The sequence below is a fragment of the Aedes aegypti genome, chromosome 1 (genome assembly GCF_002204515.2).
Source record: "Aedes aegypti strain LVP_AGWG chromosome 1, AaegL5.0 Primary Assembly, whole genome shotgun sequence".
Taxonomy (NCBI): domain Eukaryota; kingdom Metazoa; phylum Arthropoda; class Insecta; order Diptera; family Culicidae; genus Aedes; species Aedes aegypti.
In genome coordinates this window covers 205,429,545-205,449,636 of record NC_035107.1, presented here as the reverse complement: position 1 = coordinate 205,449,636, position 20,092 = coordinate 205,429,545, and the positions used below count along the sequence as shown (strand labels likewise).

Sequence of the window (20,092 nt, the reverse complement as noted above, 5' to 3'; positions counted from 1 at the left end):
CTGATCCGAAGAGCTGCTGCGAATCAAACGTCGGACTTATGAAATCGTTCAAGATTTCAAGAGTGAGCATCGTTTCCAGATTTCGCTTTGTGCCCGTTGATCCACTACCCGTTGCTGTTGTGCGCCATCCACGGACCATGGCAATCAACTGATCAATCCCGCAGTGCTATTTATCTGTGACCGCATCGAGGCTAAGAAAGCCATCGGCCCTTGTCAGGGCCATCAAATTTGTGGGAAAGAGTTTAAAGAATAATATTTCCGACCTTATTACATCTTATATTCCTCAATCAATCTCACAGCTTCGTACAAAACTTAATTTGTCATGAATAACTGATGACACAACAATTTGAGATTGAATTCGCGGACGCTGCTGCAGTGCCGTCGAGGTGAGAGCTCAACATTTCACAACGATTGTAAAATAGAGTGGTATTTCCAAGAGCGTCTTTGACTTTCCATATTTTATGGAAATTCAATTACGAAAATTATCACATGTAACAATATTGCGACATATTTCGAATGCTTTTGAAAAGAAATTCTCATTGAATAATTTTCATCATTTTGTCACCCATGGATCAGATATCTACCTTCATGATGAAGAAAACTAATGATTATCAATAGTTAAGTAGTGAATATTGAGTAAATGTTAAACCTTCCAACAATTCATGTTCGACCATTTTCTCACGCATTTGCATTTTCCTCGATTTTCTAGCCCAACACATTATTGACACATACCCATTTCCTAGATAGGTCGAACAGAAAGAGAAGAGCACGAAAGGGAGGAGCATCATCTGCTAATCTAAGGGTTTAAAAGATGCTTTCTTCGCTGGATTCGGTTCCATTCCAGTTTCGCTTTTGAGCTCATTCGAACCTGCTTACCGAGGAGCACCTCGCAGCCACAAGCCTGCTGAGCTGTGATCAGCGTTTGGTTTGTGAAATCGCTAAAGATTGACCTGCGCTTCTAGATTTCGGCTCATAATAAACTCATCATCTGTGGTGCTGTCAAGAATCAAGCCTGTTAGGTACCATTACCACTATTATTAGGCAAATCAAGCGTCCGGCTTGTGAAATTGCTCAAGATTTCAAACTTGAGCTACATTTTAAGATTTCGACTTCAGCCGTGTGGTCCAATACCTGTTGCTGATGTGTGCCATCCACACGACGAAACATTCAGCTGGTTTGTCGTATAAGCAGAGAACTTGTTCATTGCATTGCATTGAGGATTTTTCGTTTAACCATGGCAATAAACTGATAATATCCTGTAGTGCCATTTATCTATGACAGCATTCGTGCTAACAAAGCCTTTGGCTCTTTTTAGGGCCACCACATGTGCGTAAAAGAGTTATCGGAGTAATATTTCCGACTTAATTTATTACATTGCCAAGCAATGAATAATATTTCTCTCAAACCATAAGAACTGCAAAGCGATGACTGGATCTACTACTGAATCACTACTGTTCTTTCCAATGCTACTGTATACTTCAGAGGAGGTTATTAATATAATTTCAAAATGATCATACATCCTAAAGTGAATTTTCACATTTTCATAGATAAATATGACGAATGGTTGACCAAATTGCAAATCGTTATATGCATTAATATTTACGAAAGTTTTGAGCACTGAAAACAGTATGAAGTCAAAACGAGCAACAACAATGACATCAAATTCAGTTACATAAACCATCGTGGTCCTACGTCACCAGTTCGTACAACCCCATAGGGATGTACCCTTATAGTTTTTTTTTTATATTTGACGACTTCGATGATTACGGGCACTTTCAGATCATTTGATAATCATTTTTGTACTTATATTTACTATGTTGTTTACATGTTAAAACAAAACAGAAAGTTTTTTTTTTGTAGAGCAAATAGGTACTTTGAAATGTATCGTTGGATAATGTTATTTTGGAAGCTAATGCTACAGTTTGTAAGTTTTTTTCTCCTCAGAAACTCAAAGTACGATGAGACATTAACCATATAAGTAATATAGCGTAATAAAATATTAGTATCTAATGCAGTTAGTCAATCGCCGTTTTCAGACACATCCTGTCCAAAATACATGATTCATCATATCACCCCTATTCTGGTATACGTTCGAATGCTCTTCCGATCGAAAATAGTTTTGCATTTCTGTTTACGCCAGCAAAATCAAGTGGGCTATGGATTCGAACGAATAGGATTCGATCGAAAATTAGATCCGCCGTAAAAGAGAATGAGGATGTATAACTAGATATCTTTCTCACTTGATGGTTACTTCCATATAGAGTCCAAATCTTAAATGAATAAGAGAAAATAGGTCGATGCGTGATATTGAAACAAACCAAAAAGGAAACTCCATTTGACTGGCAAATATTTTCAGGCTTTATTGAATAAATAATATATGTAATTATAAAAAATAAAAATCATTTGCGATTTCACCAATTTTGCGCATTAGGAACAGTGGAACACGTTTCGACACATGTGGCGCGATCTGGAAATTCGCACACGTGCAAACTGGGAATAAAATGCAACCCAGGTGAGCAAGGTCTGTGGAAATTAACTGATAGTCACAAATGGAAAACCTAAAATGTATTTATATCACCTAATATGTTGTACTCCTCTATCGCACATAATGTACTCGCTGCAATTCCAAGGTACAGGCAAAAGCGTTAGCACGTGTTCCGTTTCCGTTTCACCATACACTGGACATTTTTCTAATTCACAATTTTCTTCTAGGGCGTACAGCATTACGGCAAGGCTTACGCAAGTGACGATAATTTTGAACATTTTTCTTTCGATTTTATTGTAGTCAGGAATGAATGTTCTGCCCGGCAAGTGAATCTTACAATGGTGGAATTTATTATACGTCCAAATCATTTATATCAAAACGAATGTGCAAATGATACGACCAGAATGTAAATAAAATTATCTTGCCATCGCCGGCACTTCAAAACGGGTGATTTTCTTTATTGGCATAAAGATAATCCAGCGCCATCAGCAATGCTCGATAGTTTATTTCTCGCCTGTGACCTGTAATACGCAAAAGGTAGCAATCAATAGTGATAGCCTACCTGCAGTTATGATTCATCAATTACAACAAATTCTCCACACCTCTATACATATTGCAGAGGAGGGGACTCTATACATACTGCAGATTAGGATACATACCTAGCTCGACGCCGAAACACTTGCAGAGTACATCAAACTCCCGACTGGAGATGGCTGTGTGCAGGTCACGTGTGGCCAGTGCGCGGATGAATTGATTGCGATTGACCAGGCCCATCCGATTCCGATCAAAGTCCTCAAGTAGAGAGCTCAAGTTAGAAACCACGTCAGCGTATCGGGCCAACTTTTGTAGCGTTCGTGATGCTATCGTGCGTTCCTCGAAATTCAGATGGTTTAGGATTCCGTTTTCCGAGGGGAAATGCTTAAGTGGAACCAGCAAGGGTGCTTTTTCGAGTTTGCTTTGGTAGTCGATTTCAGCTATTGTGTCGCAGAATCTTTTATAGTCCACCGTATCCTGTAGTGGTGTTCTGAACATATTTACCAGAGTGCAAACTTCCGCTGGCGTAACGTTGATGTTTGCCGTTGAAAGCCCTCTTTCGAATTGGTTCTTCGTGATCCGGAAATGGTTAAGAGGATCGAATCCTTGCATTTTATCAATTATACGCAGTTTTCGGCGCACAACTTGTCCCTTAACCTTAGCCAACACCTGGACGATGTCTTTCTCGAAGTCGCAGGTAGTTGAAGATGTCTGCATATTCAGAGCAGCAATTCGGTTTTGCATGTCTTCATACTGTAAAAAAATACTAATAAGTTGATGAACGGAATTCGGGAAGAATATCTCACAGCTGAAGCAATCTTAGGCATTGGATCAACATCTTGTAGAAACTCTACGTAATTGAACCCAAAATCGTCGGAGTATCGCTGTTCCAGAGCGTAACGCTGTTCTTCCGTTATGAATATACCTGCCATCGAGAGCGCTTCACCCATTTGATTGCGAGAAATGTGACCATTTCTGTGCGAGTCAAAGTCCCTGAATGCCGGTCTAATCAAAATCCGTCTAGTTTCCACCAAATTACGGACACATCTCACAACATCATCCAACAGTTCTGGAACAGTTATATGCGTTTTTTCGTGCAGATGTATGTTTCCTACTTCTTTTAGAGGAGACTCAACGTCTTTATATGAACCTTTGTCTAAATTTTTGATGGTAAATACTTCGTCAACATCATCAGTGAAGCATGCCCAACGAATACGGCTATTATTGTGTGTGTCTTGATAATGATCGCAAATTGTTCTGATTTCGCCATCTGTCAGTGGAAGTCTAAATAACCCGGATAACCCAATCGCATCCATGGATCGAATGAACTGACTTCGGCTTATCCAGCCACAGCAGTGCAGGTCGTACTGTTCAAAGAACTCCCGAATCCGAATCCGGTTTTCCCAAACGTAACGCTGAATGCGAAGCATCAATGCTTGAAAGTCTCTTTGCGCTCGAGAAGGTTTGAGGCACGGATGATATGTTGTATTCTTCCGCAATATTTCATCTAATCTCACATTTTCAACCTCAGGTCTTTCTACCTTTGTTAGTTCGATGGCAATTACTTTCGGTGGAACCTCCGCATCGCACTGACGATCAATTGGTCCTTGGGCATCCAAATAACGAAATAGCTGATCAATCTCTTCTACAAACGATTCATAGTCAACTCTATAATTGTCAACCATGAAGCGTTTAACAAGTAGATCACATTCAGATCGTCGCAAGGTAATTCCTAAATAATACAACACCCGTTTGAAGTAACCGATCGTTACCGAACCACCGTACCGAGCGATAAGGTCACAGTCTTCAAAATAAGGTCTTAAAACCTGTTCGCGAAATCGTAAAGTTTTGGCAATTTCCATCAACAACAATGATAATCGCCGGTGTTCATGACTTGAGATATTTTGTCTAGATCTTCCAGAAGAGTTCTGTTCATCTTCGCCCATGATGACGTCCAGAAAATACCCATATGCTACTCCGGCAGCATCGTCGGTCTTGAAATAGTCCGCCAAACGGCAAATGTCGTTATCGCTGAGGCATCCATTCAGAGCACAGCTAAGAATACTCGCAAACTGGCAACCCGAGACGTATCCCGTGCTGCAGACATCCTGCGCTTGGAATGTTTTCCTCAGTTGGAACGCTTGATACGAATCCAACGCATGGCAAATGCGATCACACAGCTTCCAAGCAACAAACGTGCAATCATTCTAAGAAGAATAAATTAGCTAATATCTTGAAATATTAACGGAAATCTGTTTGTACCTGTACATTGGGATTTTCTTGACAAGGCAACATCTCGCTCGAGTTACTGTAACCTAGAGAATGTCACGGACAAAGTGAGAAAAATCATAGACTGCTGTGATTGGCAATCTTCTTCTTTCTGGTGTTACGTCCCAACTGGCATCATGCTTGCTTCTCAACTTAGTGTTCTTATGAGCACTAATACCAATTGGTAGAAAATTGTATCACAAGTTCTCGAAAAACTCTTCTACCTTTAGAATCTTTGTCGAATTTAATCATCGGTCACCTAAATCTGGAGATATTTTTTTTTTGCGCGGCCGGCGGCATTAATTGTGGACTAAATTCAAATTCTCTCCTCTTTCCACTTTTAGAGTTCCATTTTGCTCCACCGATCCGATTCTAAGTGTCCTCCCAAAATTTGAGCTCACAAGCCTTTCAAATGGGAATTGGCTTGTTTAGGGGTATCCATTTTTTTTACATACATTGAATCTACGTCAAAAGATGAACTAGAATCCAAAGATATTAGGGGGGTCTGTAGCCTTGAGGTTACGCTTTCGCTTCATAAGCGGAAGGTCATGGGTTCGATTCCCAGCCCCTCCACAAAAAAACCCGTCCAGCCACCAGAAGACGCCTCACGGAGGACCGTGCTTCGGGGAGCACATCCATCCTCCGTCAGTATCAGATGGTGACTGAGACAAACTGACCCTCTTCGCAGGCAGCTAGCCTCACTAATAGCAGAGCTCTCTCCTACCTGCTCGGTGTGATAGTAAAAGAGTAGGAGAGAGTGAAACTAGATGTAAATATAGATAAGTTGAAAATAGATCTGTATCGGTAAAGAAGCTACAAGATCAACGGCCACGAGCACGGAGTGCCTTTTTAAAAAAAAAAAAAACTTTAGGAGCTGATTAATTGAAATGAACGACGTGGTGGCTCGCATAGTTTCTCTATCCTTATTTATTACCACCTAACAAGTTACATACATTACTATTGCAAAAAGGGGACGGACCTGGTGTAGTGGTTAGAACACACGCCTCTCACGCCGAGGACCTGGGATCGAATCCCATCCCCGAGATAGTCACTAAAAAATTCAGTGACGACTTCCTTCGGAAGGGAAGTAAAGCCGTTGGTCCCGAGATGAACTAGCCCAGGGTTAAAAAATCTCGTTAATAAAGATAGAAAAAAAAAATATTGCAAAAAATAGGTAAAATCCAATTTGAAACATTTTGATAGATTTCAATGAAATCAAATGAAACGAAGTTCTTACTCTTTCATTTCACCTTTCTTGTTCACTACTTTCAATCAGGTAACGAATCGAATGAGTGTGGAATGAAGAACGAAGCGATGCAGTTGTTCGTCACCAACCAAGCCTTCGTGTTTCACAAAATAGTTTCGAAAATGCACAGCCCTACTTGTACTATGAATAAAGGCTATGTTGCATTAAGATTGGAGCTATGCAAAAACACTTAGCTTAGCTGTCACAGTATGTTGTGATTTTTGTTTTAAAATAGATTCCTCGATAATATTCAATTACTGCTTAATTGTTGTCAACGCAAGTTGGCAATGATTACGATTTAATACAGTTAACGTTCAACCACAGACAAACAGACGTAACACTTAGAACAAATTTCGATCAAAATCATAGTCACGAGTACATGTACGCCCAATGCTAAAATTGGTGTGTTTGGCCGACGGGCCAACAGATGGCGGTAGTGTGTAAACGTCAAACGCGAACAAAAACGATGCAAGCGCTGCAGGTGGTGGATTGGCCACCTACCATATTTTTGAATCGACCGTTAAAAAGGTGGTTGATGGACAATGGTGAGAGTGTGACGTCTGTTTGTCTGTGGTTCAACGCTAAGTAATTCGGTTTTGATTATCAAAGATTGTGATTTGATTGTATTGGTATGCCTAAAAGAAAATCAATTTGAATGTGCGCGTGTAAGAAAAGTATCAAAAACACGTGTTTTACTTTTATTCAAAGTAAAGTTTTGTTGAGAAGTATTAAAATCGCATGCGGTTGCATTCTGATTATTTTATTTGGTAGAATAGGGTCCTAAAGCTCTGTCTCAATTTTAGTGCCAAACGCTTAAGTTTAGGCCAAGAACACATGTTTACTCAATTTTTTAATGTTTTCCAGGAGTTTGAGTCAAAAAAAAAAAAACATTTTATGTTTATTTTAAATTTTGTCACACCCCTTGGCTTAAACTCAAATTTTGCGTGTATTTTGTTTTCCGTGTCCCTTCCGAAATGTCAGATAGGAACAACCCCAGTGTTAAAACTAAAACCCCTGTGGTGTTTTTGTCGACTAAGCGAACGTCAAACATGATCAAAAGTGTCAAGGTTCATTTATGGACCCAATTTTTAAATTTAAGTTTAAACATGATACAGCCGTTATTTGAGCGGGAAAAATTGCTAAAGTAGTTGCAGTAACATGCTCTTTCATGGTCCGGTGTGCGAGCCGACAGATTTTTTCATACTAGATTCCATGTTCGGTTTTCTGTACTCATATGTGTGGTTCCGACAGACATTTCTGATTGTATCGAAGTATCACAACAAACTAAATAGTATTGTATTAGTTATTTCAAATACGCAAGTTGGTAGTATTGGTGCACAATGTGTTCAATGATCTGAACATAAAAATATCAGATTCAAGAAATTTGGAACGTTTTTGTATAAAAATGAAACCTTGTTCGTATTACCAAGAGTTCCTGTGATCCCGTGAACATACTCATATAAAGGTAAGTCAGGTTTTTCAAACAAATAAAACTTAAAATTGGGATGGTTATCGACTATTACAAACAATCATTGATATCGCAAGGATTCATGACGGATCCTGCCCCTTAATTAAAATGTGACGCAGAAATCTGCGTGATCGAGTGTAGTGTTATATCTTGTTGTTAACCAAGGTCATTGTTCTGTACAGAACGTGCAGAAAACCCTCGAGAAGAAATAGTTAACCAACGTAGCGCAACCTGCATAAGCAAGAGGAACAGCAACAATCACAAACCAACCGAAATGCAGAACTCACACAGTCTAAGCCCCCGATGAGTCCCACCCTAACGGCGCCGCTGAGAGTGTGAGTTCCATCCACGACTGTGAGTGTCATCCGCGAGTGCCGTTGAGCGATTCCCGCCGTCATCATCGTCATCATCATGGTGCTCACCACAGCGACAGCGTGTGCGTCTCGAATATTCCACGCACATCGAGAACACGTGTCGCGCTGGTTGTAGAACATTCCAGAAGGACTCAATTTGAGTATATATACACGGAGGGAATCACGTACAGAATCAGTCTTGTTTTAACCGTCGCGGAAATTATATCGTAGTGAAAAGTGAAAGTGCAAGTGAAGTGAAAAGTAAAGTAGAATAAGTGCAGAGAAAATAAAGTAGTGTGTAGTAGTAGTGTTAAAAAGTGGTGTGTTTTTCTTTCATCCACTCCGTAATACAGTCCACCCCGACCCGACCGGAGTTGGCCACGGGTTAACGCGCCAACAGTCATCGATGCCGAATTCAAAAGTTCCCCATTAAACATTTTGACAGTTAACAGCCGACTAAATTGGTTGAAAAATCGGTCGATTGTTGCACCGACGCTTATGGAAGTTTAACACAGCGATCAACTGACTAATCACCAGATTAAATCGGGTGGCCGACGAAATCTGGTGTTTAGTAGGTCAACTTGCTTGGATTTTACTTAAAATACCGATTTATCCACCTATTTAGTAGGATTACGTCGGCCCACCCTATCAAATCGGGTGATATTCGGTTGATCCCTGTGTTAATCTTCCATAAGCGTCGGTGCAACAATCGACCGATTTTTCAACAAATTTAGTCGGCTGTTGAACTGTCAAATGTTTAATAGGGTTTTTTTCGACAAATGATAGGCCCTTGTCGTTTAAGCATGTCCGATTCGGGATGTGAAAGTTTGTTGTTCGATGAAACAGTTTTATAATGATTAATTTAGTGTTTGACCCAAACGTTGGTGTGTATATTTTGTCAACCTACAGCTGGACAATTTTACGGCAATGGCTGTTGATTTGAATAAAGTTTTTAATAACCTTTAATCAATATCATGCAGGTTGGCTGAGCAAAAGGTAAAACTGTAGATGGAAAATAGTTAGTTCAACTTGATATTCAGCTTTGAGTATGCTGCTGAATAAGAGTGTTTTAAAAGCTTTTCTTCAGTTCAGCTGTCACGGTGTTCAGCCTTGTACATCATTAATCAGCCAATGTTCAGCAAATACTCTTGCTGTTCAGCTTTCATTGTTACTTGAGACCATCAGTGTATAAGTACTGGTGAACTTCTATTTTTAGGCAACAATGGCGCCTGCCACGTCAGGATGCAGACGAATGAGGAGAGAGGGAGGAATTGATGATGCATTAAACTGGCTCTCACAGTAGACCGTACATACCCCTGCATCTACTCCAGTTTATGCGGGAAGGTGTATATGGGTGGTAAATTTATGGCAGAGAGGCTTGCTGTTTGGTTAGCAGACTGCCTACGCATCAGGCGTAAGGGAAGGCGTGCTATAATGATGGAAGAATGGAAACATAAGGAAACGGTTTTTTTGGTCTGTCTCGGGTTCTAGCAAATGTTATGAACTGTGATAGTTCAACTGTGATATATTAAGAGTGGAAGACATAAGCAAGTGGAGATGCAACTACAACAACGTAAGAGGAAAGAGACGGGCCTGGGATTGAACCCATGATCTTCTGCTTATGAAACAGGAGCAGTGCCATTGGACCACCATCAAGTAGGCTATTGAAAACGCCACGAACCGTCCATGCAAAAATAATTTGTCGTTCACTATTATTCGACTATCCCAGTGAATATTCTGAGCATTTTATACACACAAACACATCACATCACATCACAATCTCAAATGTGAAAGAATCATGAAAATTGGTTGTTTTTATGTTTATATAGATTTGACATAGAAATGCCAGCAGCTTGAGAATTAATGAAATCCTTCAAAGAGGTTTTGAAAGGTGAAAAAAAATATATGTATTTGAGGATATTGTTTCATAATCTATAGTTTGGAAACGAATAGTTTGAAATTCAAATCAACTATGTATCAAAATTTTTCATTAAAAATGTTTAAACAATAGGGAAGGTGTACCGGTATTCGCCATGTACTAGTTATTCGCCACCCCACATTATATACCGTTTTACGACATATACAAACTTAAAAAAAATTACGGATTACGGTGAAATTTCACCGTAATCTCAACAGCTGAAGGTACGGTGAAAAATCACCGAACAATCTGTAAAATTACTGAACAAAATCATAAAGAAAAACAAGAAAATGATACGACAGGGAATCAAACTCCCGACTTTCCGATCAGGAAGCAGGCTTGCTACCACTAAGCTAGCTTTCACTGCTTGATAATGATGTGCAAAAATTGAAAGAAAAGGATGCTCATGCCTGCCAGAGCGGCTGTCACACGATTTCACAGAAGTTCGGTGAAAATAATGCTGTTACCGAACTGTTCGTTAGTATTTCACACACTCAGGCAAATGGACTATCGATAAACATAGGAACCCCTTATGAAAATTCGCCACAAGAAATCGGATTGAAATTCATAAATTTGCCTTATGAAACCAGAATTTGAAAACAAAAAACGCTTTCGCGGCAACCTGGAATTGAATCAAGAACCTTGCGATCGATAGGCCCGAGCGTACACCACACGCCTATCGACGCCTTGATATGTAGTGATGCTAAAACGATACATGAAGCGTTCGTATTGCAATAATCGTTCCACCTTTCATGAGGCAAAATGTATGAAATTCGATAGTCCATTTCGCTGCGTGCAGGGTTACATGAAATTGTTTGTTTCACGGATTTTTTCCGGTGAAATAGTAGATTTCACTGATTTTCTCCGGTAAAATAGTCGATTTCACGGATTTTTTCGGTAAAATAATAGATTTCACAGGAAAATCTGTATTTTTGTTGTTTACAGTTCGAATTCGGTGATTTATTTCACAGGATACTGCGATTTATTTTAAGTGTGTATGGTTGCCAATTGTTTAGTGTTTAGTGTTCTCAGAAAATAATAGAAAATTTTTTTGGGTATGTTTTGTTTTCCGTGTCCCTTCTGAAATGTCAGATAGGAACAACCCCAGTGTTAAAACTAAAACCCCTGTGGTGTTTTTGTCGACTAAGCGAACGTCAAACATGATCAAAAGTGTCAAGGTTCATTTATGGACCCAATTTTTAAATTCAAGTTTAAATATGATATAGTCGTTATTTGAGCGGGAAAAATTGCTAAAGAAGTTTCAGTAACATGCTCTTTCGTGTTATTACATAAAAACAAGATTTCATTAAACATTTTAGGATTAAACATTTTTTATTTTAAGGAATATTGACATAGCTTGTTCTACAAAGTTGAAGATCGGAGAATTTTAAGCTGATTTGATAAAAAAAAGTTTTTTCCTAGCTCAAAAATTGACCGTTTTAGAACATTTTTCGCTATTGATGTTGGGTGGCCCTTCAAAAATAGGTTTTTGTGTTATATTTTTTTATTTTTAGATATCTCATCAAAGTTGTCATTCCTTCATCTTTAGACGATTGAGACGCATATTTTAAGGCCTATACAATTTTGTCGGTGAATAGTTATAAACATTTTTCATGAAAAACAAACGTTTTTTTACATGTAAATGTAGTTGGGGCAAAAAAGATTTTTTTTTTGTATGACAATTATTATATTTCGGCTTTAAATCGGAATAAAAAACTAACTTATTTCATATTCTTATATACGTACTTCCGAAAAGAGTCAAAGGACCTCAGCAATATAAAAAAGGAGAAAAGTTTTTTTGAAAATATCTTCTAAATTTACCTCACGGTTGAATTTCCTGACATGGCTCATCTCAAACTTCCGAATACTTCTGTTCTGGGATTTGCCGGGCTCTTTAGGAAACATTCTGAATGGAAGTAACGAATGCTCAATTACTAGTAACTTGTCCACCGACAAATTACTAGTAATTTGTCCACCGTAGGAGATATATCGTATCTGGAACGGAATATTACTAGAGTACGATTTCTGATTATGACCTTGACTTTCAAGGCTAGATAAAGAAGAATAACTATATGCATTATTTCATCATGTTTAGATGTTTTAATTAATTAAGGCAATAATTTAGAGATAGCCACGCCTGAAAATTGAACATTATAGTAAATTTGGGAGTTCCTTCAAAAATCAGTTAGTAACGGTTATTAATATATGAACCAGTCTTATCATTAGCAAACAGATCCGCCGAAGTATAATACGATTATTCACATTTTTAAGCTGACAAACACTATCGTCTGTACCGGTATTCGCCATGTACTAGTTATTCGCCACCCCACATTATATACCGTTTTACGACATATATGGTTGCCAATTGTTTAGTGTTTAGTGTTCTCAGAAAATAATAGAAAAAAATCATTTTCCTTAAAAATGTTGGTCCTTTGCACCTATTTTTCGCCATGGTGTTCCTGATTCGCCACCCTCCATAAGAAATCAACGTAGGTGGCAAATTCAGGAACCGAAATTAAAATCGTGGCCAATACTGGTGCAAGTGGTCCAGTATTCACTACCCCCATTTTTAATACAAAAACAAAGTTTCTGATTAGATTTCATGTTTTCCCTGCTGAGCATGGATTGAAAGCATTCGTTTTATGTATTGACAGTAACCAAAGGTCTTTTGATTTATGTGTAAACAATATTTTTCCTTAGGGTGGCCAAAACTGGTACACCTACCCTATGCAGTTACGAAACAATGATGTCACCTGGTTCTAAACTTTCAGGCATCCGGAAATCGGAAAACTAATTTCGAGTGGACATCCCAAAGCTCTTAGAAAAAACGAGTAAAACTATTGGATATCTTCTACGCATTTGATCACAACACCGAATAAATGCGAATGCAAATCTCAGAATGAACTTTAGGACCGACGTGATTTTCACGTAAGTGCGATAGGGTCACCGCGGTAAAAATTACTGGGTATTCATTTGGTGTTTAAAAATGTTCTAGTAAATATAATCTTAGTCAATTGGGTCCTAAAATGTTGAATGAAATCTTGTTTTTATTTAATGACACGAAAGAGCATGTTACTGCAACTATTTTAGCAATTTTTCCCGCTCAAATGACGGCTATATCATATTTAAACTTTAATAGACCATTTCCGTCAGATCTCACCCCCTATTTTTATATTTTTCTTCGAAAGTCGATTATGTTTAATGATTATTGACGCTTTTAGAACTAATTTACATGAACTCCTTATTTTATTATAATTTTTTGAAAACATGGATATTCACCACTTTTTGATGTAGAAATTGTCGTGCGGCACAGTTGTTTCAACCCTGTGGGTATACAAATTGGAGATTTTTCCACAAATTTCAATCTCACCCCTGCGTTGAGTGTTTGTAGATATAATGAAATGTCAGTTTCAAATCGAACACACGGAAGAATCGGAGAAATCCATATTTTGGATCAACTCAGGTGACGAAGATCTTGGATGCATGCCACTAGTTTTCTCTTTTATTCTTCCGCTATGCTTATGTTGAGCAAATAGTGACGTCACTATTTGCTATGCATAAGCACAGCGAATAAATAAAAGAAGGAAATAGTGACACGCATCCATTATCTTCGACACCTGAATAAATCCAGAACATTGCGGAGAAATCTATCGTTAGCTCAGATGCATTTATGTGGTCAAACGGTCGCCAAAACAGTGAAGCCCGCTTCCCCGTTTGTTTACCGGAACCATGAGTGCTTCCCGGTTTAATATTCCTCTCATAGGTCTCCCTATAGAATTGTCATTTTCGAAATCCATTCTACCAATCTGAAGGTCCTCCGCCACCACGAAATTCTTCACGACCACATCAACTATCCTCTTCATCTCCCTGTCCGGTGCCGCTGCGGTGCTCCACGATAGTTTACAAAAGGGTTCTGCTCCCCTCCGGCCCGTGTCCGGCAACAAAATGTAAAAGGGACGAAGATTTCTCCACGCGACATTTTGTTCTGCTCACTTGATACATATGGAAGCTGGGGGAATCTAAACAAAATGATGGATAAGCCAATCGAGGACCTCTTGCAGTCTTCCGGATTTCCAGTTGGGGTAAAACTCTCAGGGTGAAACAGCTTCAAAAATAGTATGCTGCTACGCGGCGAAATCCTTATTGCCACTCCCCGATCGACCATAAAACCGGAAGGGAGCAGGACTCTTTTTATATTTAAGGTGCATCACAGCAGCCCCAGGCGAAGGAGATGGTGGTTGTGAAATGTTTCGTCGTGAAATCCGAATCCATCATCAAACCAAAACTTCTTTCCTCTTGGTGAAGCTGCTGCTTGTGATCAGATTGACAAAAAACAACATATTTTGAGCAAATAGAACATAACCTTGAAACTCCATATGAAAAATATCAACATTTCCCGCAGGGAATGTCAACTCCGTACAAACAAATATAAACAATTCCAGTAGGAACGTCAAGAGCAGGACAGTCAATTGAGGTTAATGGAAGAGAGACAGAGATGGAGAATTTTCCGCGACGTCCCCATGAGTGCTTCGATCTGTCATGATTGATCCGAGCCAGCTGATCGATATTCACCACGATGTGGAGAAAAAATCATAGGGAAAAAAGGGGTCAGATAAAATTCGGAGAGAAATAAATTGTAGGGGACCAAGGGGTGAACTAACGTGCCGCCAGTTTTTCATTGTTTTCCAATAGTTAGAGGCTTCAAAACATACCGGTTCCTTAGGAAAGTTTGTTCAGTAAATTGACAAAAAGCATATAAGCCAATAAAAAAAATCCACGGAAATGGTCTATTTAAAAATTGGGGCCATAAATGAACCTTGACACTTTTGATCATGTTTGACGTTCGCTCAATCGACAAAAACACCACAGGGGTTTTAGTTTTAATACTGGGGTTGTTCCTATCTGACATTTCGGAAGGGACACGGAAAGCAAAATACACCCACAATTTAAGTTTAAGCCAAGGAGTGTGACAAAATTTAAAAAAATGTTTTTTGAACTCAAACAAAAGAAAAACATTGAAAAATTGAGTAAACATGTGTTTTTGGCCTAAACTTAAGCGTTCGGCACTAAAATTGGTACAGGCCTTTAAAACCCTATTAAAGTCAAGGAAAATGAATGCCAGATGATCTACGTGATTTTTCACGTAGCAATGACGTGTGGGTTATTTTGAGTGCTCATTAAGAGGCGGGTATCAAACTTAATGACTATTAATTAGCTTACACTTAGGTTTTTTTTTTAACGCCGGTCGACGTACCGCGTTATTTACAAAAAAAGGTCCTGACCCATCTTGCCCTTCCTTACCCTACCTAGATATGATACTTTTTCAAATAGCTATCTCGAAACTTTCGAGATTTCCTTAGCACGCCCTCCACATATCTTTGTAACAGTAAGAACTTCGGATAAAATTAGAATACACATCATAACTCGGATCAGTTTTGCTTTGCATATTTTATTCTGATATATTCGAGAAAAAGGATTCCATATTAACGAAGGTTTACCATCGTGTTCGAGATGCAATATCTTGCACTGCCCGCTTTAGTCCAACGTGCATGTAACGTTGTTGCAAATAGAATAATTTCAAACATCTCCAGCTTGCACCTCAACCCTCTGTGTCTGTTTCAGCTGTTTAGCTCAGCGGACAGTTTGGTATACAGAATTTCATAACAATCGTTCCTCTGGTTCCGACGTTGTTTTCGAAATTTTAGTTCATTGGATTTAATTTGTTTGTTAAATAAAAAAAAGTATGCGTATTTTTATTTTGGATATTTGGTGTATCTCAAATTGTTCTTATATGTTGCTTTTCATTTGTCATTCCTTTGGTTACATATTGTTCTAGACACAAACCAATTTTCTTGCATTTTGACGTTGGATATTTCAATTTTAGACTTTTCATTAAATTATTTAGCTCCTAGTATGTTAGGTGTTTTCAGCTTCGAATCAAGTAACAATTTTATGGTTCGGAATAAATTAAACTGTTTTTTTTTGCATATCGATAGACATCAAAGCATTTTTTGTTCTTCACTTTATTGAGAAGAGCGTTTTCTACAATTGTTACACAGGGCTTAGTAAGTCGCATACGATCAAGAAGTAGCGGAGGAAGGAGTAAGGGTATAGCTTGTCTTGTTCTGAACAAACTTTGAAAGGGTTATAAATTCTCAGGAAAGTGCTTCTTGGAAAAAAAACTTTTAGTACCAATATTTTTGTGTTCATTAAATATGCCTCTAAAACATTTACACATTGGCTCTATATAACTAATGCCATATTCACATGCACTCTTCAAGTCGTTTAGAGTAATTGCACAGGCAATCATTCATTTACGCAAAAATACAAACTACCTTTCATAAAATGGCATTCGTCTACATGCATATAAGAAGACAGAAATGGACTGAAATCGTTTCCTGATATATACTTTTCCAGTTCTATTTTAGTCACTACCCTTCATTAAAATTTCAATAAATTTTCCACCTCAATTTATATTCACTACTTACAATTATACAGACACAAATCTTGCTTATTGTTTGCTTGTAATGTATTCCGTTCTGGAAAATTGTTATTTTCTTCAGTTATTACGTTCCTTTTCCAGATCAATTCAGTCATTTGTTTTAATTTCTAGCTGCTCATAACCGCCTTCTCGATTGCAAAAAAGCACACAAGCTTTACTCAACGATTACGATTGGGCCTACCCATAATGGCATAATATCGTTTGAGATGACTGATTGCCATTGTATAATTCGGTATAAGTTAACTAGTTTGTTCAGAAGCATTTGAAAGTACATGATGAATAGCTCATTTGAAAAATAGTAGCAATTCCATGAAATCAGTTTTCAGTTATTCCATCAAAAAAAAAAAAAAAAAATACGAATAAGATCTAAATCAGCATCAGAAATGAATACACGCATTGTAATAAAATGACTAATGCAGACACCTAATGCCTAATAAAAACACTTCCACCGTATAGAAACCATTAGCGTAACTTGAACTCAAATCTAGAGGGGGATTGACTCATTCGATCAAAAAATGCCATAAGCAAGGTGCATACTTAGTAGGATAGTTCAAATATTCTTGGGGGAGCTTGCACTGTTCAAGGTGAAGGCTAATTTAAGGCGCAAGAAAAAAGGGCACAAAAGTCAAAACTGAAAAAGCAGTTTTCTCCTTTTAAAACAAAAAATTGTTAAAAATAAAAACACACAGCCTTTTTATTTGGCAAATAAAAGAGCTGTGTGTTTTTATTTTTAACATTTTTTTGTTTTAAAAGAAGAAAACTGCTTTTTCAGTTTTGACTTTTGCACCATTTTTACTTGGGCCTTAATTGCCCCCTAGCACAACCCTATCATCGTATTCCAGATAGCAAATGTAATGATAGATTTTCTTGAGCAAAAAAACTGGTTTTGTAAATTTGTAAAACAATGATGGTTATTTTCCTCTTAAAGTAAAGAGCGTATATTTTTTCTCTTCAATAGAATTGCTCTCTGGACTCCATAAAAATTGGTGACTCGGAAGCTGTCAGTTCAATCGAAGATGGCGTCGAAACAGCAAGCATGTTGCACGGTTTTACGGGTTTACCATGCCAAGCGTGTGCTAGAATAAGGGCGTAAGTCGCATGATCGATTTCTCTTCATCGATCCTCTCTTCAGTGAATAAACGTGACAAGATGCAAGTTTGTTAGCATTTTTTTAACTTCAGAACGCTAGACAGCGATGCAATCTTGCGTCCTAAGGTGAAAAAATGCTAACAAAATCGCATCTTGTCACTTTTATTCATTGAAGAGAGGATCTATGAAGAGAAATCAATCATGCCACTTACGCCCTTATTCTAGCACACGCTTGTACATGCTGAAAGAAAGGAACCCGACTAACTTGCCCCAGTGCCGTCCCATTGAGGATATATTCGACTCTCTCAGTACCCCTGTGTACATAAATAATTGGCGGGCCAATGCACAGTGGGACGGATAGGGGTTTTAGGAGCAAAGATGGAACTCACGCCTTCAATAGGGTCCTAAAGCCCTGTCCCAATTTTAGTGCAAAATGCTTAAGTTAGGCCAAGAACACATGTTTACTCAATTTTTCAATGTTTTTCTTTTGTTTGAGTTCAAAAAACATTTTTTTAGATTTTGTCACACTCCTTGGCTTAAACTTAAATTGTGGGTGTATTTTGCTTTCCGTGTCCCTTCCGAAATGTCAGATAGGAACAACCCCAGTGTTAAAACTAAAACCCCTGTGGTGTTTTTGTCGACTAAGCGAACGTCAAACATGATCAAAAGTGTCAAGGTTAATTTATGGACCCAATTTTTAAATTCAAGTTTAAATATGATATAGTCGTTATTTGAGCGGGAAAAATTACTAAAGTAGTTTCAGTAACATGCTCTTTCGTGTTATTACATAAAAACAAGATTTCATTAAACATTTTAGGACCCTATTGCGATTTTACGTAAAAATGATGTTCTACAAAGTTGTTTTTAATATGAAAACATTTTTTTTTGGTCGGAACGAAAATTAGGGTAGCCCTATGTAAAAAAAGATAACCATTAAAACTTTTTTATTTTAAGGAATATTGACATAGCTTGTTCTACAAAGTTGAAGATCGGAGAATTTTAAGCTGATTTGATAAAAAAAAGTTTTTTCCTAGCTCAAAAATTGACCGTTTTAGAACATTTTTCGCTATTGATGTTGGGTGGCCCTTCAAAAATAGGTTTTTGTGTTATATTTTTTTTATTTTTAGATATCTCATCAAAGTTGTCATTCCTTCATCTTTAGACGATTGAGACGCATATTTCAAGGCCTATACAATTTTGTCGGTGAATAGTTATAAACATTTTTCATGAAAAACAAACGTTTTTTTACATGTAAAAAAGATTTTATTTGTATGACAATTATTATATTTCGGCTTTAAATCGGAATAAAAAACTAACTTATTTCATATTCTTATATACGTACTTCCGAAAAGAGTCAAAGGACCTCAGCAATATAAATAAGGAGAAAAGTTTTTTTGAAAATATCTTCTAAATTTACCTCACGGTTGAATTTCCTGACATGGCTCATCTCAAACTTCCGAATACTTCTGTTCTGGGATTTGCCGGGCTCTTTGGGAAACATTCTGAATGGAAGTAACGAATGCTCAATTGCTAGTAACTTGTCCACCGACAAATTACTAATAATTTGTCCACCGTATGAGATATATCGTATCTGGAACGGTATATTACTAGAGTACGATTTCTGATTATGACGCTGACTTTCAAGGCTAGATAAAGAAGAATAACTATATGCATTATTTGATCATGTTTAGATGTTTTGAATAATTAAGGCTATAATTTAGAGATAGCCATGCCTGAAAATTGAACATTATAGTAAATTTGGGAGTTCCTTCAAAAACCAGTTAGTAACGGTTATTAATATATGAACCAGTCTTATCATTAGCAAACAGATCCGCCGAAGTATAATACGATTATTCACATTTTTAAGCTGACAAACACTATCGTCATGTCACCACAATTCATTTTGTTTTTCCAACTATACAAACATATAAACATGTTTTTTTTTGGTTATCAAAAAGTCTTTAACTTTTCATCAGAAAAAAATGTATTAATATTGTTTTTTTTTTTTTTTTGGCATCGCCTACTGGAACAGATCATACTTCTCAGGTTATTGTTGTTAGGAGCACTTCCACAGTTATTTACTTGGAGCTTTCTTTGCCATATTTTTCATTTTGCATTCGTATATCATATGTATTAGTATCGATGATACTTTATGTCCAAGGAAGTAAATTATTTTTTTATTACAAAAAGACTCTTTTATCTATTTGTTTCCATTAGCTATATCTTTTA

General features: G+C 37.6%; 1 protein-coding gene across 1 annotated transcript; it reads right to left on the bottom strand.

The window, feature by feature from the left end:
* Nucleotides 1–2,334: 2,334 nt before the first annotated feature.
* Nucleotides 2,335–5,464, bottom strand: LOC5570622. The gene is made up of 5 exons (XM_001659175.2): nt 5,282–5,464; nt 3,826–5,226; nt 3,145–3,772; nt 2,579–3,006; nt 2,335–2,523 (listed from the first exon to the last, which is right to left on the bottom strand). The coding sequence occupies exons 1-4, from the start codon at nt 5,312–5,314 to the stop codon at nt 2,924–2,926; spliced, it is 2,145 nt and encodes a 714-aa protein (XP_001659225.2). The 5' UTR covers nt 5,315–5,464; the 3' UTR covers nt 2,335–2,523; nt 2,579–2,923.
* Nucleotides 5,465–20,092: the final 14,628 nt, after the last annotated feature.

Excerpts from the sequence above, each read along its gene's own strand:
- LOC5570622 (XM_001659175.2), bottom strand. The coding sequence starts at position 5,314 with ATGTTGCCTTGTCAAGAAAATCCCAATGTACAG. Across the intron at positions 3,773-3,825 it reads TGCCTAAGATTGCTTCAGCT|TATGAAGACATGCAAAACCG; the intron begins GTGAGATATTCT and ends ATTTTTTTACAG. Across the intron at positions 3,007-3,144 it reads GTGTTTCGGCGTCGAGCTAG|GTCACAGGCGAGAAATAAAC; the intron begins GTATGTATCCTA and ends TGCGTATTACAG.